This window comes from Phodopus roborovskii, unplaced genomic scaffold, assembly GCF_943737965.1.
Source record: "Phodopus roborovskii unplaced genomic scaffold, PHOROB, whole genome shotgun sequence".
Classification (NCBI taxonomy): domain Eukaryota; kingdom Metazoa; phylum Chordata; class Mammalia; order Rodentia; family Cricetidae; genus Phodopus; species Phodopus roborovskii.
In genome coordinates, this window is record NW_026126613.1 from 469,980 (window position 1) to 496,759 (window position 26,780).

The window sequence follows — 26,780 nt, forward strand, 5'->3', positions numbered from 1 at the left end:
GCAAAGGAGAACAAACTTTTCCATCCACGGATGGATTTTTGAGCACATTTGCTGAGAGCAGGTTTCAGATCCTTCGTAATGTGCATCTCAAAAAGTCAGAGAGGCCAAATGTTCTATTTGTGAAAGTGCTCTTAGGTATTCCTTAGAACCTAGTGGAGAAGCCATGTACCACTGCTGCCGTTTTATAGGTTATAAAAGGACAAATCATCTTTTAAGAGTACATTTGATGTTTTAGAAGTCCTAGTTAGAAATGGAATGCCTTAGAGTTGTAACAAAGCCTTGGGACCACATACCATGCCAACCACCTGTTCTTCATGTCATTGCAAAGAGGAGGGATAGAATTTTCACACAGAGACTCCTCATTGCAGGGGATGAAATATGCCATTCCTGCTGATCTCCCTTGAGTAATTTAAGATATCAGAATCTTAATATAATGAGGTTTTGTTAGGAGTTCCCAAGTAGTTGAGGGCCATTGTTACTGAGGCTGTCTTAGGCCACTAGGGGTTTTCTCATTTTTTTCTTTTGCTATCTCGTATTCCTGACTCTTTTTTTTTTCTTATGCAAATATAAATCAGTATCCCATGCAATTCCTGCTTTCTTTGAAATGGAAATCCTTGCCAGGGGGCCAGTTCAGAATACATCACTCTGTATTTCAGGTTGCACAATGCTAGAAACGGGCTCTCAGGAGAAGCTTCCTTCGCATTGATTGAAGCAGGTGTTATCTTTGAGTCGTTAAGGCAGCTAGCTCCATTCTGAGGATCTCAGATAAGTGGTCCAGATTACATCTAAGAGGAAAGCTGGCCAAGGCATAATTACCTTTCATCAGGGTGCCACAAATAATGAAAGGACAGGAGCAGAGGAAGTACACTGTAGGCTACTTAATCACCGTCATTTTAAAACGCTGATGTAGAATTCCTTACTTCAAAGACAGATTGTACGGCGTTGGTAGTAAATCAGACGTATTTTCTAAACACGAAATTACGTTTCTCCTCGTTTGCATGTGCCTAAGAAAAGCAGACTGCGAATGGGGTCCGAGAGACACGCTTGCACCTGCTGTTCTCAGTCTGCCTTTCTCCTGCACCGGCTTCCTGTGTTTCTATTCGCACGGAAGTGCACCCCCGGCTTCCTCTTTCCTGGTAAGATCCATTTCATGAGAGTTGCTATCTACACAAGATGCTGTCAGGTTCCTTACTCCAACTCGCCTTTCCACGCTGCCACCAAGATCTGATCTTCTGGAGGAGAGTAGATTGGTATGGATGGAGAGTATAAACCTTTGCCCTCTGATGAACTATTGTTTAGTACAGTGTGAGAGATCCTGGCCACCAGAACTTTATGTAACATTTCTCTCCACTTATTTAGCAGCAAACTCTAGATTGATTGGTTTCAGCAGGCTCCATGGGAACCCTGAGTCTCATAGACTGAAGTTGTCTCTAAGTCCAAACTGCTGCTTAGATGGCAGAATGTGCTTAAAAGTGCATGCCTTGGTTTATTCATTAGGGCATTAACTGCTGTGCTGTAAGAATCAAAGAGCACGACATAAACATCTTTTCTGAGCACATACTTCCTAATAAGTGAATACAATATTTTTGAGGCAGTTCATATAAACCACTGCAAAGAAAGTGCCCAACCAACTGGACCATTTTTTTTAAGAATAGCTTTTGTTTATTCTTCCACAGCCTCATATATGTCTCTCACGTGTCTTGATTATTTGCCCAGTCCCCGCTAGACTCCCCCAAATACCTCTTCCTTCCTTCATGTTTCTGTGACTGATTCTGTGAGTGCATTGGCCATGCCGTTCCCAGAAGACGGTATTTTGCAACACCCCTCCCCATCCGCTGGCACCGAGCTTTTGGCAGGGCCGACGTACTGTGACATTCTTAACCTAAGTTGAGAACTTTGACCCACTTTCTGCATTACTGCTTTCCCCGTCCGAGGTATCTCTGTGCTTCCCACTGTCTGCCTTGCCAGACTGTATCACTCAGCCTGCTCCCACCAGAGCCAATCCCTTTTATGCCCCAACCTCTTACAATAGTTTCTTTTCACCTACAGCCAACTAAGTGGATAGACATCCACACTCATGAGATGAAACTGGCCTTGATGATTAAGTTACTCTGGGGCAGAACTGTGTACCACAAAGGTGGAGATCAACAATTTTTCTTTCTTTGTATATGTATATTAATTTATTTCTTTTTTAATTTTTATTTTACATATCGATCCCAGTTCCCTTTCCCTCGCTTTGTGAACCATGTGGGTTGTATCACAGTTATTCAAGTCTGCTATGGTTATATAAAATTTAGTACAGACAACAAAGGTATAAGTAACTGAGTGTTGCTCTATTCCAGTAAAAGACACAGGGAGATGTATCACCTTGTACTTGAGTTTAAAGAAGGCAGGCACTCATGTAATACAGCTTTCCCCCAATTACTGAGTACCATCACCCTTTAATGAAATCATCAATATTTGGCCACATAATTTTGAAGAGGCTCACTAAACACTAGCATATGAAGGGCCCCGCCCCCTTTTAGGGGTATTATCAATAATCTAATGAGAGATGATGCTTTAATAGCGCTTGATAGGTGTCCAGAACTAGCCTATTTTATCTGTATTTACTTCACTTACACTCGCAACCCTATTCAATATTTTGTACCATAAATTCAAGCCATCTATTGATGTTGATATCTAGTCACTGGCTGAGGAGACAGACACTCAGTAAGCTGCCCCCTCTGACCTCCACAGACCATCTTGATACCTGTACTCGATACCAGGAGAGCCTGGAAGGTATTACCCTTTCTGTCCTCTCTGTGCATACATGGGCCCCAGAGAGATGCAGGCGACTGTTTAAAGGTCACGCCATCACTGACCACAGATGAACAGGTCTTGAAAATCATCGAAGTCACCACTGGAAGTGGAAACAATTCTTAAGTTAGCTGTCACCAAGACACAATCCCTTCAAGTATGTATAATTGCCTCTAATTTCTCATTTAAAATTTTATTTTTATAGCCAGTTTTACTTAGTTTACTTAGTTATTTTTAATTTTGACATCTCAAAGAGAAGGTGACATGTTTTTCCTTCCTCCCTTGGCCTCTGCTAGGCTCTATGCCTCTCAGTGACTCGGAAGTCCCAGGCTGTGTAAGAATCACTTGATTGTGATCAGGATAAAGGATGCTGTGCACCGGCTCCCCAGCTTGGAGACTAATTTCACTGAGGATCTGGTAGAATCATTACCACACCTCCAGGAGAGTCTAGAACACAGTTCAGAGTGTGAACACTACCCCGGAAGCTCATATAGTTTTGTAAGCTGAAATGTCCACGTGCATGAACAGCTTGAATTTAAAATGTCATATGGCATGAAATAAAACTGCAGTTAATTTTGCATGGGTTATAGTAATAAGAATATGACCACATTCCAAGTAGGAATGGAGCTTTATTCATCACAGATGAACTGTACTGAGACCTGTAATATTCAGATCATTTCTGTTTGAAGGCAATTTTTGGATTGACATGTATAGCTATAGTACCAAAACTGACCAAAGCTTGGGAATTCTGATGGGTGGCTATGAGTCTTTGTGGCTCACCTAGAGTTTGCTTTCTACCTTTCTGTCTCTGTCTTACTGGGAGGGACTGAGTGGGGGAAGGAACAGGTTTTTCAGAGGATTAGATTCAGCTACCATTCTCCACCTACCTACAAATATATAATTATTTATAACAGAAGACTTTAGAAAAGCGATTGTGTATAGTAGAAGAACTTGGGATAGAAATAGACCATCTAGGAGAACATGTAGAATACAAATTACTAGGGACCCCAGACAGTGTAATTACTACTATTAAATTTGAAATTTAAGTTTCTGGCAGTGAGGGCAAAAGGCGTACCATGTTGCATTATATTGTTTCATATTCTGGGTAAAACCAGCTTTCACATTGGTCTGCAGAGAAAATTGGTATTTTGAGCAAAGCACAACCAATAATTTAACACATACGGTTGAAAATGTCTTCACTAGAGCTCTACAAAAGTTGTAGAAGTGCTGTGGTATTGACTTGGATGAATCATCAACTCATTATTCCCTTCCTTATTTCTTCATTACTTTTGCTTTTAAGGTGAATAACATGGTTGCAATGTTAATCTCTTGTGAAACGGAGATAACTATATTTCTTATTCGTGGGGAGTTCACCATACAGAAGAGGAAAAGTAGTAAGTCAGAGTCGAGGGGGCAGGAGTCTGAGTCAAAGCTGCACAATTATTTGTACCTACGTTTAACAGACGAATGAATAGGATGCTGTGGGATATCCGAAGGAGCACTGATGGGGTAAATGTGCATGACTGAATCCCTGAAATCAGACACATGAGCACAGCAAATGCAATCCAAGGTGAAGATTAGCAGAAGGGGAGGGACAAAGACAGGTGTGGCACCTCACCACAATTGCTCTCCTAAATTGGATGGAAGGCTCACATGGTAGAGTGGGATCAGAGAAATCCACAGGAGTTAGATTGGGGAGGGTTACCTTAAACAATGGTGATATCATAAGAAAGCCATGAATGTGTTTTAGAAAGAACATCCCAATGCAGTGTGGAAGGAAGGCAGGCCAGGAGGTCACCTAGGAGGCCATGGGTGTAAATTCTCTTTTTAAATGCTGAGGATCTGAAGGAAAGCCATGGCATTGAATATCAACCGAGCCCACAACTACAGAGGATTGAGACCTGAACTGAAGGCAATAGATTTTGAATTTATTGGGATGTAGATGGTAGCTAAAACATGCTAGTGAAGTATCTGGATATCAGGAAACTGATGAAAACTCAGAATTTGGAACGCTGATAAAACTTCACTCTTAGAAGTTATATAGAGAACCGAGGAGATAGAAGTGTGGTTAAAAAAAAAAAAAAAAAAAAAAGCAAGGAGTACAGAGTAATAAAAGTGACCAGTGGGACATGTGTCAATTCCTAGTGATGAAATTTTGGACAGAAAGTTAGCATAAAACTGTCTCTGTGAAATAGCATCTGTGACTTGGTAGATATCGGTTCTCTTCTGAGTTTTGTGATTTGCTTTTTTTTTTGAGATGCCTATGGTAGTGTATATTGTTTGGAGGATAGATGATTTACATATTACATATGTTTTCTAGCTTAGACGAGATTTTCACACATTTGAACTCAGCAGTGAACGTAGAGTAAACGTAGCTCTTGTTTCGAAGAGAAATGATAGTGTCCTGAGCCGCGAAACATGGAAGAGATTGTAGTTTACAAAATGTTGAGACCCATAGTTTTCACCTATGAATCACTTCACTATATAGAAGTGAAGTGCTCAGTGGAATGAATGATTTCAAGGAAAAGTGTCCCGAAGGCCTTGCTAGGGTGGCACCTTCTTAGTAGAAGGTACATTCTAGCATCACTGTGACTTTGCTACTGTTAATCTTCCCTTTCAGTCATTACATGCGGACACTGTGGAGCTTTTGCTGACATCCATGTTGAATGCATCCATGTCCTTGCTCTGCACACCAACTGCATTCCAAGTCATCCCATCCCATCCCAAGGTTGTCCCTTTTCTCTAATACAGACTGCACTTCTTGCTTCACCCATTGTCCACCAGTGGACGGTCAAATCTAAATCTAAGTTACTCTTCTACTAAACACTTTTCCACTGACTCTTCACTGCCTTATACTACTAATGAGATTTCTAGAACACCAGTAGATTGTCACAATGTGCTTCCAGCCTGCGTGATCTGTGATCATGCACACTGTGTCTCTAGAGTTTTCGGTTCTCTGTGTGTACCTTGTCCTTTACCATGAGGGCTTTGCCTGTTGTGTTTCTTTTTCCTATGTTAGTTCTAACATCTCTCTTCCTATACATACTATGGTCTGGCTTTCAGAAAACAGACTCCAGTGAAGAGTGAGTTGAAGCACACAAGCCCAGTCCCCCAGTCTTAGCTGAAAGTTAGGCTTATCGATTCTTAGCAGTTTGGGCTTCTATTGTCATGAGCATTTCCCCTTATATTTGACTTGTATGCTAACCCAGCACATTGTAGCTGTGAAGAAGACAACTATTTTACTTCTTTAAACTCAATCACAGAGAGCACCATATACCAGCCCTATGATGTTTCTTTTTTTTTTTTTTTTTTTTTTTTTTTTTTGGACGGTGAAAGATCTATGACATTGATTTGTTTTGAGGGCTAGGAAAGAGTACTTGCCAATCTCCCTTTCCTGGACCACAGGAAGTTATCACATTCTTCTCTTCTCTTCTTCTCTTCTCTTCTCTGCTCTTCGTGTCTCTGTGTTGATGTTTCCTTCTTATGAGGACACATTGCATTAGGTCATATTGCATTAGGGTTCCCATGGGTGACCTCAGTTTAATTTGATTGCTTCTGTGGAGAACCTACCTCCAATAAGGTCACAGTGTCTGAAACTGAGTCAAGGATTCAGCCTAGGGAGAAATATTGTTATTGTTCCACCATGCTGCTTTGACCAGAAGTAACTTGAGGAGGACACTGATTATATGGCTCACACAATGACCCATCATTGAGGAAAGTCATGGCAGGAACTTGAATCAGAATCTACGGAGCCCTGGTTCTCTAGCTTCCCAGTGCTGTGACTCTTTTATTTATTTATTTTTTTAAATATAGTTCCTCATGTTGTGCTAACCCCCAACCGTAAAATGATTATTTTGTTGTGGCTTCATAACTGTAATTTTGCTACTGTTATGAACCATAATGTAAATATCTAATGTGTGACCCAACTGCCACAGAGGAACCAGGGTAGCTGACTCAGTCTCTCACTTCTGGCCTTCTCATATGGCCCAGGCCCACATGCCTAGGGATGGCACGTCCCACAGTAGGCTGGGACCCGCATATCAGTCATATATTAAGACAGTCCCGTGCAGACATGGCCACAGGCCAGTCTAATCTTTGCAGTCCCTCAGCTGATGACCTCTTACGTGAAGTTTGTTTGTTTATTTGTTTATTTTTGCTGCACACCAAGTTGACAACTGAAACCAATTAGTACAAGTACAGGGCTCCATAATTGATTTAATTATATGAAACCGTTAAACAAACATACAAGAGCGCCCAAACACCCCGCGCCCAAAACAACCGCCAGGGCGGCCAGCGGAGGGCCTTGTACTCAGTATCCGAGGCGGTCTGAGTGATCAAGACCAGTAGGAGGAATCGTTTTTTCTTTGGGAAACATAATATTACCTGGCTCGATGGCAGGGGCAGGAAGGCAAAGTGGAAGGGAATGAAGTGTCTTACTGCTAACGCCCACCTCAGGAACATACGTCCTCCAGCTAGGCTCCGCCTCCTAAACTTCCCCAAACAGTGTCATCAGCCGGGGGCCAAGGGCTCAAGTGTCTGAAAGTATTAATGGTATTTCTGATTTGAACAGACACAGTCTATAAGCTATGTAACACATCTAAACAGAACAAGAGACCGGCTGTGCTTCTCCAAATCGCCGTGTACTGTGTTTACACGGTTGGCTGTGACCTGCAGCAGTAACTTTGGGTCACCAGCTCACAAGTAATGACACTGAGACGTATTAATTATGAAAGCTTTAGCTTAGGCTTACTCTCAACTAGATCTTGTAACTTAAATTAACCCATTTGTGTTAATCTACATTCTGCCACGTGGTTCCTTCCCTCATCTCCAAACTGCCTCCACCCTTCTTCCCAGAGTTCTCTCTCTGCCCGGAAGTCCTGCCTAGCTCTTAGCCACTCAGCTTGTTGTCTTTTTTTTTTAAAATATTAATCAGATAAAAATGATAGGACTGATAGAATTTTCTTCATCACTCATCATTTAATAGCCCCGTCACATTTTCATTTCATATTGGGTTGGCCATAAAATGTTAAAGAAGTTAAACACAACACAATCACCCAACTTAGGAAGGTTTCTGCGGGTGCGCTCTCTCTCTCTCTCTCTCTCTCTCTCTCTCTTTCTCTCTCTCAGGTCTTCATCTGGGTTTTGGATTTTGAACAGGGCCTCAGCAAAATCTGTTTTCTGTTCTTGGAATATACTTCACTGGTATGTCTATTGAGAAGGAATCCCAGTTCCATAGTTAGGAGTTTTGTGGGTGCGTGTGTGCGTGTGTGTGCGCGTGTGTGTGCGTGCATGCATGCATGTGTGTGTGTGTGTGCGTGCATGCATGCATGTGTGTGTGTGTGTGTGCGTGTGTGTGCGTGTGTGATAACTAAACAAAGTCCATGTTCATACAACCACTCCACCATTTCTCTGGCTTCCTTATCTTATTATCTGTGGTCAGAAAATAATGCTAATTTTCCGTTTTAGGAGAAGGCTGGCCTCTGTCTCTAACAGCCATTAGTGGATCACACCTTCACTGCTGTGTCCATATACTGGACTTGCTTCTGCCATGCCAGCATCTCCTGTCCATCCCCTGAGGTGGATTTGTGCCGAGTGCTGGCATGGTTGCCAGTGAGGTCTGCCTTGACTGACAGCTGCTGCTCAGCATGCAGCGCCCACCCTTATGCCTCAGGCGCCAGCCTGTCAGGTGAAGCCAACAGCAGGGTTCCAGTGCGACTGCCTGGCATCACAAAGCCACATTCGCTCGGCTGAATTAAACGGATTTCGATTTGCAATAAGAAAGCAAGACTGCAGAGTGGTGGCCACCCATTTCCCATGGTCTTCAGTTCAGCTGCAGTTAACAGGCTGGGTTGTATTTAGCTTGAATCACAAAAGAAGTGTAGGGCTGGAGAGATGGCTCAGCCATTAAAGGCGAGGCTCACACCCTAAATAGAAGAAGGAGAAAGAGAAGGAGGAGGAGGAAGAGGAGGAGTAGAAGGAGAAGTAGTGGTAATTACCTTCAACAGTTTTCTATTCTTTAAAGCACTGTTTATTCTTTGATGGATACATACATATACATACATACATACATATACATACATATACATACATATACATACATATACATACATATACATACATACATGCATACATACATACATGCATACTTACACACCCACACCCCCCCACACACGGACTTTTCACCTCATCTTCTCAACTTCATGGCCTTCTTTTATAAAATTCATTCATTTCTTCCACCGAATTCTGTTGATGTTACCCATATGCACACATGCATGGGGATCATCCACCTGGGCGTGGGAAACCTCCTCGCGGCCACAGTCCTAAAGAAAAGAGATCTCCTTCTCCCAGAAGACATCAGCTGCCAATAACTCATGTCGGGGTGGGATCTTAGGGTCCCTTCCCTGTGCTAGGCTGACCTTGTGGAGGATAGTGTGGGTACCTCCGGCTTCTGTGAGTTCCTGTGTGCAATAGTCCTGTAATGTGCAGATGACGATTTCACATCCTGTCACATCCCCACAACATTCCTTTGTCAAATTTTTACTTTTAAGTATGTGCATATGTCTCTGCGGGGATTCATGCATGAGTTCAGTGCTCGTAGAATCCAGAAGAGGATGTTCAATTCCCTAGAGCTGGAGTTACTGGCTGGTGTGTGTCACCTGGTGTAGATAGTGGGTGCTGAACTGAATCTTCTGTCTCTCCTGCCTCAACGCAAACTTCTGTTCTCATAAAAATGTATTTTTAGATTTCTTACTTTATTTTATATGGGTGGGTGTTTAACATCACATGTGTATGTGTATCATGTACGTGCCTGGTGCCCTTGGAGGCCAGAGGAGGGCATCAGGCCCCCTGGGACCAGAGTTATGGATTGCTGTGAGCTATCATGTGCATGCTGAGAAGTGAAACTGGCTTTCAATTTTGCAAGAGCGACAGTTACTCTAAACCACCAAGCCATCTCTCCAGCCCCCAACCAACATCCCATCCCATCCCTATAACTTCACTAATGATGTCTCAGGTCTCACAGGCAGGCTGGAGAACAGCGTGCATTAAAATATGGGCACACCCCAACTCCTATGTCATGGACAGTTTCCAGGTTCTCATTCTGTCTATGAGTCTTTTGGAGAAAGGCGGGAACTTGGATTTAGGAGTGTACGTGTAGAGCTGAGTAAGTCGCTCTTATTTTACCTGCAAATATTTACTCCCTTTAAAAGGAACTAAAATTTACACAGTATGCTCCTTCCACCCCTTGCTGAGCTGTGCCAGGCCAGTGGGTCTGAAGTAGAACTCCACAGATAAACGGGCAATTTCTAGGAGCACAGAAAGGCAAACATAATTCTGGTGAATCGATGGCTTTATAAAGGTCTTTTCTGTTCTGTGAACGTGAAACCTAGCTTGGGAACGTCATTCTGGGCCGACTGAGTGTTAATATTAATTTGGCTGGTGGCTTCCACCTGACCTTTCCAAATAATCTGTAATTCTGCAGCCAAAAGTCTCTACCATAACTTAAAAATCTGTGGTAAATTATTCACAAATATTCCTCCGGGGGCTTATAATATAATTTATAACCATAAGACATAATATTTGCTCCTTAATTACAGGCTTAAATTTACCTAGAGGAGATTTTTTTATTCTGTAAACTTCATATTTCAGTAATTACTTTTACCTTAAAATCCTACATATTAAAAACTATTTAAGCTGCCGCTGACACCAAAAGAAGATTATCACAAGGTGAGATGAATAAAAATGAATTTTTAATGGTGTCAAATTATCCTTCTGAGGGAAGTGAAAGCAGAATTACAGTTTAGGAAGTACGCTATGCACTTCATCACTTTCAGTCCTGGAAATAGGACTACGGCACCTGCTCTGGGAATGAGTGGGAAGAGGGTGGCCTTTAGGGACACTCGGCTGTCTGTTTAGTACTGATTTGTGTGTTTCTAGCGAGCTCCGGCCTTTATCCCCACATCCCATCAAATACTCAGTTTGATTCTATTTATAGCTCATCCTCTATCCCTTAGTACATGCTTGCTGCAGAGTTTATCTTTAGTTATCTGTATCCTGGGTTCACAGTGCCTTCTTTAAAAGAATCAGGCATCATTTAATACTCCTCTTTTGGGGGGGAGGTTTATTTTTTTATACTTTTAAAATTAATTTTTATTTAGGTTAAAAACCATCTTATTTTAATACCAATCCCACTCCCATCCACTCCTCAGGGAGGGTGAGGCCTTCCATGGGGTATCTTCAGAGTCTGTCACATCATTTGGGGAAGGACCTAGGCCCTCCCCTGTGTAGCTAAGCTGAGAGAGTGTCCCTCCATGGGGAATGGGCTCCCAAAGTCCACTTGTGCACTAGGGATAAACAGACTCATCATATTACTGGAAGAAGTCATATGGGTTGTGAAAGTATTGTAAATATTTAATGTAGAATTTAGTATTCATTTGTGATGCAGGCATGTGGCTTATTTTCATGAGAACTTTGATGTCAGATACCTATCTATCTATCTATCTATCTATCTATCTATCTATCTATCTATCTATCTATCTATCTGTAGTGTTAACCTTGGGCTTGATTTTTGCTTTGGCTTTCTCCATTGTGAAAAATGACTTAAAGAGCAGAGCTGAACAGGTGATAGAGTAGCAGCCCCAATGTCCCTTGTAGTTCTGTATGCAGGCCGTGGTAGGGTTCTGGTTTTGTTTTCCCAGTGCTCAAGCCAGTTTACCTTTGGCATATCTTCGTGAAGTGTTTTTCAGCTTTTCTGCCAATTGCAAATCCTTTTTGGAAAATCAGTCAGTAACTTTATATTTTAATGTATTGACTGGGTAAAAAAAAAAAAAATCAAATGCCCCCCAGTGAAAGAAAACAGAATTTAAGAGAACGCTGAGTAGCATTGAAACTCAATTTTTCTGTCATCAATACACATTTTGACACTTTACCAGTCCACTTAAATGCTTTTCCAGGAAAAATATACATTACTATTCAGTAGGATATGTTACTTAATTCTATAAACAAGTTTCTGTTTCCCTTTCCCACAGCATGGAGTAACTTGGTGTGCTCAGTTCAGCTCCAGAGTATACATGTGGAAATCCCACATTACCACTCCATAGGTATTCTAAGGATCCCGGAGGGGGACTCTCCAAGGAGTAATAGAAGGTTAGATGTGTCTCTAGATGGAGCCAGATCCCATTCCTATTCCTCAGTAACACAAGGGGCTGTGAAGTTTCTACACTTGTGTGAACACTAAGTACTCAGGCACATCATCCTTCCCATCACAGGTCAAGAAGTTGTGCAAGTGCCATCCATGCTTCTGGTCTTTCTCCTAGTCTACTGTGACCAGTGGACTATCTCAGAATTCTTTGGGGTCAAGAATTCTCATGCCTAATGTCCAGAGATCCACAAGGATGACCTCATCTAAGAATCTAAACAAGAGTGGAGAGGCTACCTTAAATGCCCTTCCCCTATAATGAGATTGATGACTACCTTAAATGTCATCCTAGAGCCTTCATCCAGTAGCTGATGGAAGCAGAAGGAGAGATCTACCACTAAAACACTGGGCTGAACTTCTGGAATCCAGTTGTAGAGAGGGAGGAGTGATGAGCAGAGGGGTCAAGACCAGGCTGGGGAAACCCACAGATACAGCTGACCCCAGCCAGACAGCTGGGGAACCAGCATTGGACCAAACCAGGTCCTCTAAACTTGGATGTCAGTTAGGAGGCCTGGGCAGTCTCTGGGGCCTCTGGTAGTGGAACCAGTATTTATTCCCAGTGCAGGAATGGACTTTGGGAGTGCATTACCCATGGAGGGACACTCTCTCAGCCTAAGTACACAGAGGAGAGCCTAGGCCCTGCCACAAATGATGTGACAGACTTTGAGGATCCCCCATGGAAGGCCTCACCCTCCCTAGGGAGTGGATGGGGAGAGGGATGGGGGTTGGTGGGGAACATGGAAGGGAGAGGGAACTGGGATTGATATGTAAAATAAGATTGTTTCTAATTTAAACAAAAAAGGGGGGAGGAAGAATTGTTGTGCCCATCTTTCCAGTATCATTATGTTTTCCTTGGTTATTTTTACTTTATTGCCTTCAATTTTATCCCCTAATATACGAATAAGGTTTTCCATAAGGGCATGGCTACAAGCCTTGTAGATAAGAACCTAACTAGCAAAAATAAAATAAAATAAAATAACCTTCCCTATCCAGTAAATAGTGCTTAGAAAGATGGTTAGGTCCTTTAACATGTTTTGACTGAGGATCAGAAATACCCACATTTGAAGTGAGTGGATTGTTTTCATGTTCATATCAATATCAACAGCAGCAAGAATTGCCAAGAGAGAGAAAGCAAAAAAAAAAAAAAAAAAAAAAAAAAAAAAAGTAGACAGAAGAAAGGACAAAAATAAAATAAAATAAAAAGAAAAGCCAACATAGAGTTCATATTAAAAACTAAGTGACTATACCTTGAAGTATCCAAGTGAGAAAAAAAAGAGAGAAAAATGAACATGAAATTTTGTCAGTATGATATAGTCATTTGGCAGTATTATTGATCAATATGAATTATGATAATAGCTTGATGTAAATTGTACTCAGGGTTCTTGTGTATTTGTGATTGCCTTATTCAAACAAGTAATAAGTACTTGATTGTATTTATTTTATGTAGAACTTCTGTGATTTAGTTTTAGACCCGTTCCAAAAATGAGCACATCAAAAGCTAGAGATGGTAAATGACTTGGCTTAACTTCGTATGACCATTACTAAGCACTAGTATTGAAATTTGAACTTGGTCTTTCTGTCTATAAGTAACACCATTGCTTCTGTAGCTAAAAACACCAGAGTGCTTTTCAGATGTCTAATACAGAGCTTCTATTTTGCTCTAGATCTTTCTTATTTTTGGATATATGAATATTTAAAGATTTATTTTATATGTGGGTGTTTTGCTTGCATGTATGTCTGTTGTGTACCTTGTGTGTGTAATTGCCACAGAGGCCTAAAGAGGGTGTCAGATCCCCTGGGACTGGAATTATAGTCAGTTGTTAGCTTCCATATGGGAAGCATGGGTCCTCTTCAAAAGCAGTAAGTGCTCGTAACCACTGAGTCATCTCTCCAGCACCATAAAAATGCTATTTGAGTATGCTGTTGTCAGCGGGAATAGCATGAACTACAAGCCCCACAATGCCTGGTGAGATATGGTGAGCTTACATGTATTCCATGTTGCCTTCTTCTCTTCAAAGGGGACAGAGTTCAGTGCCATTCTTATTTATAGAAACCCAGGGTTCCCCCCATGTGTTATTAACATTTGGACTAGAAGGTTCTTTGTTGTGGGACCTGCCTTCTGCATTGTAGATGATCACAGTACTGTGAGGTGCACATGCCACAATCCAGTGTGACAACCCCAAACCAAATATCTCGTTAATATCGCCAAAGCTGACTGGCCCAGCCGACTTCCACTTCTCTGATGTGTTTATCTAATTATTCTTTATCAATAGAAAACTGGGAGTCAGATATCAGGGTAAGAAGCTGAGTGATCAGGGAAGCGGTGGAGAAGTGATCGGGGACCTCCTCTTCTGTTTCTCCATCCAAAAGGACCGGGGCCCTCTCTTAGCCCTGCCTTTCTACTTCCTGTCTCTCCATCCGCACACAGTCCTCAAAAAACTCCATGGTTAATTTTGGTCAGCTAGTGGCTAACTTCATCCCCTGATTCAAAACAAACTTTATTGTCAGAATTCAATCAAAATATCACACAACACTGCTCTAAGGTCAACGTAAGAAGGGGCCTTACTGCAAATGCAAACCCCTTGCACAGTTTCTGTCTTGCGTGTTAGGGCTTTCAAGCCACTAATGACGTGGATGTTGTCTTCACAAAATAAGACAGGTGCATTGCTGAGGTAACAAACAAGGCCCCACTGGATCTTGGCTCTCTAGGGCAGCCGGTCTCATGGCTGGAGTTTGGCATTGTAAGACAGAAGCTCATTCACGTGTCCACTCAGTCCCCGCAGCAGGGAAAGTGAGCACAGGGAAACAAGCATGCGGTTTGGGGGGGGGGGAGTGGCGCTTGTTGGTCATTAACGAAAGCAAGTTGTGTGGGACACATCCAACTCTGAAGCCGAGGGAGGCAGACGTGGCTCTGGAGAAGGAGCTAAGAGCTCTGTAGGCAACAGGGAGCGAACTGTGTGTCACATTGAGTATATCTTGAGCATAGGAGACCTCAAAGCATACCCACCCCCACCCCAACAATGACACATTTCCTCTAACACAGCCCTTATTCAGCAAAGCCACACCTCTAATAGTGCCATTCCCTAGGGGCTTACAGGGGCCCATTCCGTTCAAACTATCACATCACCTTTTATGACATATAGAAAAAGTATTTGGGAGCTAATGCATTTATTTTGGTTTTGATTTTATGTAATGCAAGTTCACTATTTCTGAGGTTTAGCGTGTTTCCCAAGTCCTATACTATTTGGAAAATATTGCATAGGGATAAACAGGTGTGATGGCTGTATTTTAACAATGTGTATTTTTTAATTTTTTAATTTTTTTGGAGACAGGGTTTCTCTGTATTGCTTAGGAGGTTTTCATGGAACTCACTTTGTAGACCAGGCTGGCCTGGAACTCACAGAGATTTGCTTGCCTCTGCTTCCCAAGTGCTGGGATTAAAGGTGTGCACCACCAATGCCCGGCTCTTTATTTTTATTTTTTTATAATTTGAGATGATGGTATTTGTTTTCACATTTAATTTGGAAGTGTTTGAAATGAATTGATGGATTTTGTTCATCATCCACACAGTGAGCACAACGTGGGGAGTTTATTTCATTACGTTGCTGGATTTAGTTCCTAATGTCCAGTTCCTGGTGTGCATATTGATTCATGATGTGTTGTCCTAAAACAGTAATACTGGTGCATTTAAAAAAATAGTATTGTTTCTTATATCCTTAAAAATCTAGATTGGAAGATTAATTGTATACGTTGTATACAGATACTGAGAACTCAGGTTAGAGCAGTAGTCATTGTTGATCCCATTTGTTTTTTTTTCCAGAATTCTACCAAATATCTGGCTGGGTAGCTGCCCTCGTCAACTAGAACATGTCACTATCAAACTGAAGCATGAATTGGGAATTACAGCTGTCATGAATTTCCAGACTGAATGGGATATCATCCAGAATTCTTCAGGCTGTAACCGCTACCCCGAACCCATGACTCCAGACACCATGATGAAGCTGTACAAGGAAGAAGGCTTGGCCTACATCTGGATGCCCACACCAGACATGAGCACTGAAGGTAAGGGCCAGACAGGGATGAGGGCTTGGCCTACATCTGGATGCCCACACCAGACATGAGCACTGAAGGTAAGGGCCAGACAGGGATGAAGGCTTGGCCTACATCTGGATGCCCACACCAGACATGAGCACTGAAGGTAAGGGCCAGACAGGGATGAGGGCTTGGCCTACATCTGGATGCCCACAGCAGACATGAGCACTGAAGGTAAGGGCCAGATAGGGATGAGGGCTTGGCCTACATCTGGATGCCCACAGCAGACATGAGCACTGAAGGTAAGGGCCAGACAGGGATGAGGGCTTGGCCTACATCTGGATGCCCACAGCAGACATGAGCACTGAAGGTAAGGGCCAGACAGGGAGGAGGGCTTGGCCTACATCTGGATGCCCACAGCAGACATGAGCACTGAAGGTAAGGGCCAGACAGGGATGAGGGCTTGGTCTACATCTGGATGCCCACACCAGACATGAGCACTGAAGTAAGGGTCAGAAGACGCACTCTGGTTCTTTGCTGAACTTTTGTCATAGACAGCTTATTGTCTGTGTTTCAGTTGTCTATAATTGAATGTCTTAGATATTAATTATAAAATTGTAATTAACATAGGGATTTAGATTTAATGTCTTTAGGTATTTAATAGGATTCTGTTACGTGGCTTCTTTAAATTTTATACTATGTATACTAAATATGTATTTTATAACATAGACATATATAGTATATATTGTGTATCTACTGTGTGTGCGCCTTATGTTCGTGTCTGGGAGCATGGATTGTAGAGTCCCTGAGGGATGGCAAGTGTTAATGGAATGGACAAAAACAGGCATTTAAAAGCACAATGACTAAGTTTTAAAGAGTCACAGACATTTTGCAGAGCGTGTGTAGATAGTCTAGAAATGCCTTTGAGGAAGTGTCTGAGCTCTGAGTGGAGAAAGGGCGAGGTGGGAGAGAAGGAAGAAGGAACAGCTTAGAAGAACCCGTATGTCAGGAGAGGAGGCGGCGTGTTGTAGGAGCTGAAAGGCCAGTGTGGATCAAGAGGATGCAAAAGCGCTGCCCGCATCGGGGCTGCAGTGAGAGCGGCCCTGTAAGAGCAAAGCTAGGGCAGAGAAGCCGGGAAGTGCTGGCTCTTTCTGTTTTGAGGTTTCCATCAAGAGTGCACTTCACTGCAGCGTGGACAGCCGGGGCTGGGGATCTAGTGGTGTGGGTGCAGTAAGATGGTGAGACTGTGAGAAATGAGGCTGTGGAGAGCATGGCAGGGAGTCAGTCTTGACTGGAGAGCGGGCTTCATGGACCGGTTACCGTGGGTGGGGAAGCAGAGACAGTAAGTCACGGTTGAGACAGAAGATGCAGTAACGCAAGCTCAGAATCAGTTACAGTGTGTGTGTGGGGGGGAGTGGGCAGTGAATGGTGGGCTGCGCTCTGGGTCTGGGGCTTGTGGCTTCCTTCTCAAGAGGGCAGATAGGCAACCTACGTGAATCCCATGGCTTGGACAGGGAGTTGTGAGATGTGGGTAGAGGGAGCGCAATGTGAGTGCAATAAAGAATGTAGACGAAGGCACAGGGGTTTGGAGTTCTAGAAGAGCCCTTTATAGATAGGGTAGACAGCTGCTGAGAAGTAGGGGTAAGAGAACCGCATCTGGACGACAGGATTAACAATGTGTCAGCAGAGGGCAGCAGAGAGCTGTAGAGTGTTGGGGAGTTACGTGATTTCAAAGAATGGCAGTGAACTCAAGCCAAGAAGCCAGCAAATGTCTCTCCCCTCTGCTCTCTCTCTGTAGAGGTCTAGTGTGAATCCTGCCCTCTCCTGATTGTGCCTTAACGCATCAAGTTCTCAGAAGGTCCTAGGTAAACGTTACAGTCACCTTCATTTTGGAGAGGAAGAGATAAGCACAGAAAGGGTGTGTGGTGGCACCAGGTCGTCAGTCTGGAAGGAGTCTCAGCCCAGATTTTGAGGGTGCTGGTCAGACCCACAGCAGTGCTCCCCAAGTCAGGCTGCAAAGCAGCAACTACGTGTTTCTTTGTAGAGCTCAGACAGAGTCTACGGACGGACATAATTTCAGTTCCTTGTGTTCATGGTTAGCTACAGGTATGCAAAGCCCTTAAAAATAACGGGGGGGGGCGTAGCTTATCAATCACCCCCACAACCAGTGGGCTGTAAGCAGAACACTTTGAGGACCGCGGGAACCTGTGTCACTGGCCGCCTTTGGCACTTCAGATACCTCAGGTGACCTTCCTGGCCTGACAGGGCCCTCTGCAGATTTGAGCTGTTCCATCATGGAGGAAGGAACAGTATAATTTATGTTCCTTGAGGTAGGGGGAGATATCGGCACTCCGGTTATTCCTCTTAGCTATCTGATCATATGACTCTTAGCTTAAAGAGCCCCGCCTTTTCTCCAGGCTAAACGGAAACAGAATCCCATCAGCTAACAGAGGGTTGGGTTTGCTTTGCACAGATGGTCTCTGGTTTTAAAACAGCCACAGACTTGTTAGGACATTTGTAGCCCACACAGAGACTTTGATTTGGCTTCTGTGGTTCTAATTTCACAGCACTGTTGCCCATCAGTGTAAATATGAGGGAAGCGGGCGGGGAACAGTCGAGCTATTAATTCTAACCGCTACTCACCCCACTGCAGAATCCATGCTCTGCTAAATGAAGGCTCTGCTGGCAAATAGGCAGTTTGTTCAGTAGCGTGGGGTCCCTTTATCCACCGGGAACCATTGTGGTTGTACTCCAAGCATTGGAGGGAGGGAGGGGTGTCACTGGGTCACCAGGTGAGTGCATCTAAGGTCCACGTCCTCTGTAGAGCTAGCAGAGCAACTGGATGAGAGCAAAGAAGCACCCCTCCTGGACCCCCGCCTGCATCAGGACAGACAGACTGACAGACAGGGCAGCGGGACAGACTGGCACTGCATAAAGGACTTGGAGAAGTGACCAAGGAGTTAGCTATTCCTGACTGTGACCGTCTACCAACCGATTAATCTACGTAGCTGACAGTTATATAATAAATGTAGGTGAACCCACCTGGGTATTTTTAGAAGTCCCGGGGGAGGGGTGGGATCTGTCTGGGAGTATTTTGAGCTGCTGCGCAGTGCTGACAGGTTAAGTCTGCAAAGGAGAGAGAGAGTCGGTTAGACGCAGCTGTCACAGGCCTTCTGCAATCAGTTGTCCTGTTGACCCTCCTCCCTGTTTTGCATTTTATCATATATGGCGTAGTAGACAACCTTCTTTTCCTTTAGTCTTTTGTTTTGCCTCTTTCACCTGGGAAATGAAAAATCTCCGAATTCCAGCAGCTACCTCAGTGAAATGAACGTCGTTTGCTCATTAGGACTTCCTTCTCAGGGGAAGTCAGATGCGCGGTTGACCTCTGTGCCAATAACACGGCTCTTCCCTTCCCGTTGAGCTCTAAGGTCCCGGTGTTGCTTTGTCCACACCGCCTCGGTTGGTCGTCCTCTCAGCAGGCTGAATCCATCTCAGTCTTTATGCAAAGACACTGACCATGGCACCGGAAGCTCAGCAAGGTGGAGCTTTGTAGGCATTGAGTAGCTTGGAATGTCGGCAGGTTAATTCTAGCACTGGACACCTAAGGGTGGGAATCTCTACTAACTAGATTTTAATTGTTAGTATCCAGGCATCTGTACCGGCCTGCCCTTGGGGTTCTCACAGGATACGCCCTCAGCTGCAGCCACTAAGAGCACCACCTGTGCACATTCACTACGTTTTCTTTTTAAAGGGCCCTGCCCACCTCCCATCCCCCCCTCTTCCTTTCTCTCCCTCTTCCCCTCTCTCCCCCTCTTTCCTCTCTCCTGCGGCTCCCATCCCCGGAGGCTGGTCTCTCCCTTTCCCCTTTCTATGATCCCTTTCCCTAATCAAAAACCCCTCAGCCTGAATCCCATTGCATGGCATCTTTCTCTCATGCACCGTTTTTCTTAAGTTACAACAACAATAGTTGATTAGACACAATTTTTTTAAAAAAATTATTTTATTAATTTTCTGAGAATTTCATAAAATATATTTTGACCAATGACTCCTCCCTGCAATTCCTTCCAGATCTACTCCCACACCTTCACCTTCGTATACCCTTCCCACATCGTGTTCTCTGTTTGTTTGCTTTGTATATAACTGTGGGGTCTGCTTTGTGCTGACCATATGATGTGGGGCCATCCTCTGCAGCATGGCCAGCCTACAGGAGACACACTCGTGAAGAAAACTGACTCTCTTTGCCTAGAAGCTATCAAGGGCCCATAGCTCCTCAGATTGGGGTTCTTTAACATTCTACAAAGGATGTTACAGATAAGATGACCCTCATCTGTATTCTTATATGTTTCCCCCGGGCTAAGAAAGGAAAAATTTTCAAGCATGCTGTGGATTTCTTTCTTGATCAACCTTAGACAAAGCAAAGCATCCCTTTCGGGGCCTTTGGCCTCCCTTATTTAAGGTCCTAAAGTACCAGGTGCTAAAAACCTATTTGTTTTTTGTAACCTAGGCTTGTTCAATATCTACTCCCCTTTCGGGAAGTTTTTAGTCATCCCAGACTTCAATCAGCCCTATAGCAGGTTTTGAACACAGGGTAGAACAGAGCAGTCAACTGTGTCTCAGATCAAACAAATGGTATTGCTTCATCGTTGTTCTTTGTTCACTTTTGATTGAGGTATTTAATGATTGTTGAGTGAGCATCTACTTACACCCAATGCTTGTTTTAAATTCCAAGGCGAGAAACGTAGATGCTGGAGTGTTTTGATTGACCTACCATTTTTTTTTCAATTTAGTTAGCAACATTGAAAATCTGGAATATTTTTCATAAAAAATAGTCTGGGAGCAGGGGTGATTGCTCCGTGGTTAAAAGCAGTAGTTGTTCCTGCAGAAGACTCAGGTTTGGTTCCCAGAACCCACATAGTAGCCCACAACAGCCTGTAACTCCAGTTTCCGGGCATCTGACATCATCTTCTGGCTCCCACTGGTATAAGGTATGGTGGGGCACATGTATATTCCTGGAGGCAAACACTCATACACATAAGTTAACAAGTAACCCTTTAGGAAAAGAATCTGATTATTTTTACCTTACTGTTTTAAGGCTGAAAGCTTTTTATCAAATTAAGTTCCACGTGAAACATGTGTTTGCGTGCGTGTGCACGCATGCACACGCACACACACGCACACACACACATGAAATGTGACTTTGTATGTTCTGGTTGATACTGTCTCTCTTGTACAGTGAAGACCCTCTTTTCATTCTTGGTGACTCTGGCTCTGCCCTGGGGCCCTTGGATGCAGACTTCTTAGACTGCTGGGAAGACACTGAAGTCACACAGGGACTTTGAGAATCCAGACTGAGATGAGAGACAGAAAATGTCAGCAACCGGGTGGATTAGGAGGGAACACAGCACAGGGGTCGAGGCCAGAGGCTTCGGGGTCAGAGTGCTGCCCTTGAGTGGCCACTTGAGGATTCCGTTGGGACAAATCTCTGCCTTGGCTCCTTCATGTAAATATTGAGGGTGACAGAAAGCACTTGTTATAGGATATTCTCAGATGTGCAAGACTCTATCCCTAACTCCTAAGCTGAGAACTTGTTTATTGAAATTAAGTTGTTTTCATCCAATACATTTCATTATGGGCTCCCTTCCTCCACTTCTAAATCTTCCCCACCCACCCTAATCCACACCTTTCTTTCTTTCTCTCATTTAGAAAACAAACAGGCATCTAAAAAAAAAAAAAAAAAAAAAAAAAGGTAAAATAAAAACAACCAGAAAAGGACAAAACAAACAAATAGAAAAAGAGGAGCCAGAAAAAGCACTAGAAACAGAAACACACATGTTAGCACCCAGAGAGAACCCATAAATAAGACAAAACCAGAAATTGTAATATATAAACAAAAGATGTATAATGTTAAAAAAAAAAAGTTCACTCTAAGCATCATCATCACACACATCCTTTCTAAATGCCACTGAGTTAAGGTCTGTTCTTATACATGGTTGTGGTTGTGTACCCAATGGACTCTATTGTATAAAATGAATTTTTCCCTTGGAAGCAGTTATCAATTGGAGATTGCTTTTGAGTCAGGATTGAGGCATGTGTCCACACTTCCTCTCAGCACTGGAACCGTGTTTAGGGTAGAGCTGCAGAGGCCCCAATGCCACAGTCTCTGAGAGCTCATGTTCAGTTCTGTTGAGTCTAGTAGATGTTGTTTCTTTGGTGTTTTCTACTTCCCCTGACTCTCAGACTCCTTCGATCTCCTTTGCCACGGAGTTCCTTTAGCCCCCAAGGGAGGGATAGGTGGAGACATCCTACTTTGGACTGAATGTTCCAAGGTCTCTCATTCTGTGCACGTTGTACAGTTATGGGTCTCAGCATTTGTTCCCATCTACTGAAGAAGGAAGCTTCTAGACAGTTATTGGTTACTGTCACAACTTTTTGTACCACTCCTGGACCAGCATATCTTGTAGGCAGGACACCATTGTAGACCCCAGGGTTTGTAGCTGGGTTGGAGTTCACCTTTCTACTCTGGTAGCATGAAGAGTTCCTTCTGTACAATGAACTTTAAACTGGTCTGTAGGTGTGAAGGCTCTAGGTAGGCACCACCTTGACTTCTGTGTGTTCAGTGAGTTGTGTAGGTGTTGTCTTAATCAATAGGGCCTTACCAGCAGTTTGTGGAGAGTAACCGATAGTCTTGGCAATAGATTGGGTTGTTTGTGGGGTTCAGTGGAGCCCCTTTGGCGAGCAACACAATTATATGTAACCCATTCCTGGCATCGGCAGTTCATTTGCTGGTGTGTAACGTCTAGTTGCAGCTTTATTTGATAATTCCACTTAGATTTCCCTCAAATAATTTAAGAAGCTTCTACTGCAGTGTCTGTTTCCAAATTACCTCTCAAATGGCCCTTAGGTTTATGTCTCCCTCCCCGAATTCCTCCTTTATTCCCTCCTTTTCGTCCCTCCCCCCTTGTTTGTTCTTCCTATTCTAGTCCCCTTCCCATCCATCCTTTCCCAGGGGGATCCTCCTCCTCCCCCTAATCCCTTCCTCTATACCTGACCCGCTGTGGTTATACAGACTGTAGCCTGTTTATCAAAGACATAAGAGCTAACATCCACATGTAAGACAATACACATGATATTTGTCTTTTTTGGGTGTAGGTTACCTCACTCAGGATGATTTTTGTCTGACAGTGAATTTCATGCTTTGTTCTTTTTAACAGATGGGTAATGTGTCATTGTGTAAATGTGCCACATTTTTTTTTTTAATCTACTTATTCACTGGCCGACATCTAGGCTGTTTCCAGTGTCTGGGTATAGCGAGTAGAACAGCAATAAACACAACTGAGCAAATGCCTGTCTTGTAGGATGTAGAGACCTTTGGGTATGTGTCCAGTCATGGTGTCGCCATATCCTAAGGTAGATCTATTCCCAGCTCTCTGCGGAACCACCACACCGATTTCCATAGTGGCTGTGAAGTGTCCTTGTCTCTTGAATGACCTTTCTGCAGATGGAAAGGAAAGGTGAAGCGTATCACGTTACCTAGGCTGTTGGAGCAGAGCTGTCCTTGGAGAACATCTGCAGACTCAGTCTGGACTGGTTCTGTGAGCCCCGCAGCTCTTACTGCAAACAGCCCCTCTGGTCTATGAATAGACTGGACATTTGATTCTAAAATTATATTTAAGATATTCCTGTGTAATTCCTGCCATGGAATTAAATATGAGGAATTTTTCCAGGGATACTAGTGGTGGCAGAACAGAAAGAACATGATTCCTAGGATTATCAGGGGGGATTCTTTTCATGCCAGAAACTACTCACAGACTTCACTGCGATGGAGCAGGTGAGATCCTTCTTAGCATAGCCACTGCAACACACCCTGGATGTTTGCCGCCTCTGACCCCTTGAGACAAATGGTGGATCCAGCACTTAGTCCTGTTACTGAGATTGCCAGGAGGAACCCACTGGCCCATGTGATGCTCTGGATATGGGGCTCCAGGAGGAGCCAGGCTACCCAGCTGAAGCCAGGAGTGCAGATTGAGTGAAGTTAACACGTGTGCCTGTGTGGGTATAGTGGGAGCTGGTGTGTGTAGATGCTACCAGGGACTGGTGGAGAGAGAGAGAGAGAGAGAGAGAGAGAGAGAGAGAGAGAGAGAGAGAGAGAGAGAGAGAGAGAGAGAGGGAGAGAAAGAGGGGGGAGGGGGAGAGAAGGAGAGAGAGAGAGAGAGAGAGGAGGAGAGAGAGAGAGAGAGAGAGAGAGAGAGAGAGAGAGAGAGAGAGAGAGAGAGAGAGAGAGAGAGATGGACACACACACACACACACACACACACACACTCAGACACACCGAGAGAAAGGCAATCTGTCAGTTTGAGAGGGTGTCCTGTGTGCATTTCCATGACCACATTCAAAGACTGGGCTGTCATCATGGCTTTGTTGCAGGTTGTTTCTCTCTCAGAGCATGACAAGCTTGAAGTGAGGTAGGTGACTGAGGGGACCTTGGAGCCATGATGAGCTTCTGTGAAAACTCTACCTTCCCCATTCCAAGGCACTTGAGGGTATTAGTGCTTCTAAGAAAAATATGTCAGGAGTGAAAGCTGCAGGGGAAGATTCTAGACTTCAGTGAAGATCCACGGGTGAGGGAGGGGCTGCTAATCTCTTCAGTCATCCAACAGGAAACACAATATGGACACTAGATAGGTGGTCTCTGTAGTCCCTGGAGATCCTCCTGGGGCCGTCGGGTCCCCCTCCATCATTTACAGAGAAACTGGGGAATGCCAAGTTGTAAGAGCAAAGGTGAAACCCAGTAGTTCTGAGTAACCATACTCTTTCATTTGTCATGATGCTGTCCACCAAAATACTAGACAGATAAACAGGAGTCTCACTCAATATCTATAGAGAGAATGTGTGAGCAGAAAGAATGGTCATCTCAGAGCTCAGAGGCTGCTTGGTTATTAAGCCCCTGCCCGACAGGATGCAGGAGCAGCTGGGGCTCAGCCAGATCCAGTGTACTTCTCAGGATGGGGAGAGATTGATCATCAGAATGGCAGCCAGAGGACAGTAACAACTGTGGCTACAGCTTTCCAATAATAAAGAGGTCAAATCCCGGTCAGTATTCCCTGGATTGTGGTGGCATAAATGACTGGTCACCACACATGAATTACTTGAATGAAAACCAGCGTATTCAATTCTGTCTCAAACTGCATCTGCCAATCAATGAGTGTGTTTGAGTCGTAAACCAGTGTGGACTAATCGTGTGCTTTTTGTCTGCCTGGAAGAACGGGTAGCGAGACTGAGAGGGACAGGATTTATCAGGCTTTCTTTCAAACCTTCTAAAGCCACCGCCCAATCTCTGCAAACACTTCTAAAAAGATGCTAAAATCCTTTCCTCAGTCCCCCACCTTCCCCAAAACATGACTTAGTTAACTTCGTGGAGAGATTTGCATCAAGGTCGAAGTTGCTCAAAAAGCAGCTGGAATAGTTAGGTTCAGAATGGACCGTTTGCCTCTGGGATGCTCTCTCCACCTTGGTATTCTCAGGTATTAAATGCGTTTCACATGTGTAAAACAGTAAATGTAGCAAACTGCCAGACCCCGTCCCCCGCGAGCTCAGGGTTCTGCGCTGCCGGGATTTCTAGCGGCGACAGCAGTTTCTCTAGTGGCTCATGTGCTGTGCTTTCTCCGTCCAGGCCGAGTGCAGATGCTGCCACAGGCTGTGTGCCTCCTGCACGCCCTGCTGGAGAACGGACACACTGTGTACGTCCACTGCAACGCTGGGGTGGGCCGCTCCACCGCTGCCGTGTGTGGCTGGCTCCACTACGTGATTGGCTGGAGCCTGCGGAAGGTGCAGTACTTCATCATGGCCAAGAGGCCTGCGGTCTACATCGATGAAGAAGCCCTGGCCCAGGCGCAGGAAGACTTCTTTCACAAGTTTGGGAAGGTTCACTCTTCCATATGCAGCTTATAGGTGGCCAATCTGCCTCTCCTTCGAGTTAGTGGAAGAGCTACAGACGAAGACCCCATCGGAACTGAGGGGGCTGTAGCCCACAGGTCACCCGGGGATACCCTCTATAACGGCTTGGTAGGGATTATCTTTGAAATATGTTACAAAGGAAACTGCATGGCACATAAGAAAAATGCGAAGTCAGCTGGGCAGTGCAATGTAGGCTTGCGGTTGCTATGGCCGTAAGCAGGGGTTGTTATGGATTTATGATGCTTTAGCATGCAGAAGACAAGAGCGTGGCTATGTGGATTTTATCATTACTGTGAGTGTGACACACACACACACACACACACACACACACACATGTGCACGTACAAAATACAGGCATCTTTTCTAGTGAACCGAAATTCTAGTCATTTGCCAGTGGAAGGGATAAATATATAACCCTGAATTCAATGCATAAAGACCATGCATGGGCATAGACCACTGGCTTTCTGTAATTTTCTTCATCCTGTCTCATAGTTGTTACCATCTCTGAGATACACCCTCCTTATTGTCCTGCCCTCCCCACGTGACAGTAGGAGTGGTTAGCCCTGGTTTTTTCTTGTCTTTTACTAGTCATTTCCCCCCTCAAGACAGAGTTCATATACTCAATTTAGCATACTCCCTTTCTGCCTCATCTGCCAAGAACCGGGATTGTAGGTGTGCGTTCCCTCATGCGGCACCACCGTTTCCCAGTGGAGGTTTATTGAGCGGAGCTGGCTGGCCCAAGTCTCGTGGAAAGTAGGAACAAGGTGAAGTCTGTAATTCAATCTGTTTGGCTCACTGCTGC

General features: G+C 44.1%; 1 protein-coding gene across 1 annotated transcript in view; it reads left to right on the forward strand.

Moving 5' to 3' along the window:
* The window catches only part of Epm2a (EPM2A glucan phosphatase, laforin), an 81,891-nt gene extending 55,718 nt beyond the window's left edge, over positions 1-26,173 (forward strand). The window contains exons 3-4 of the mRNA XM_051206179.1: positions 15,813-16,054; positions 25,695-26,173. Of these exons, the coding sequence (XP_051062136.1) occupies positions 15,813-16,054; positions 25,695-25,972 (520 nt within the window). The 3' untranslated portion in view covers positions 25,973-26,173. The remainder of the gene's footprint in view (positions 1-15,812; positions 16,055-25,694) is intronic.
* Positions 26,174-26,780: the final 607 nt, after the last annotated feature.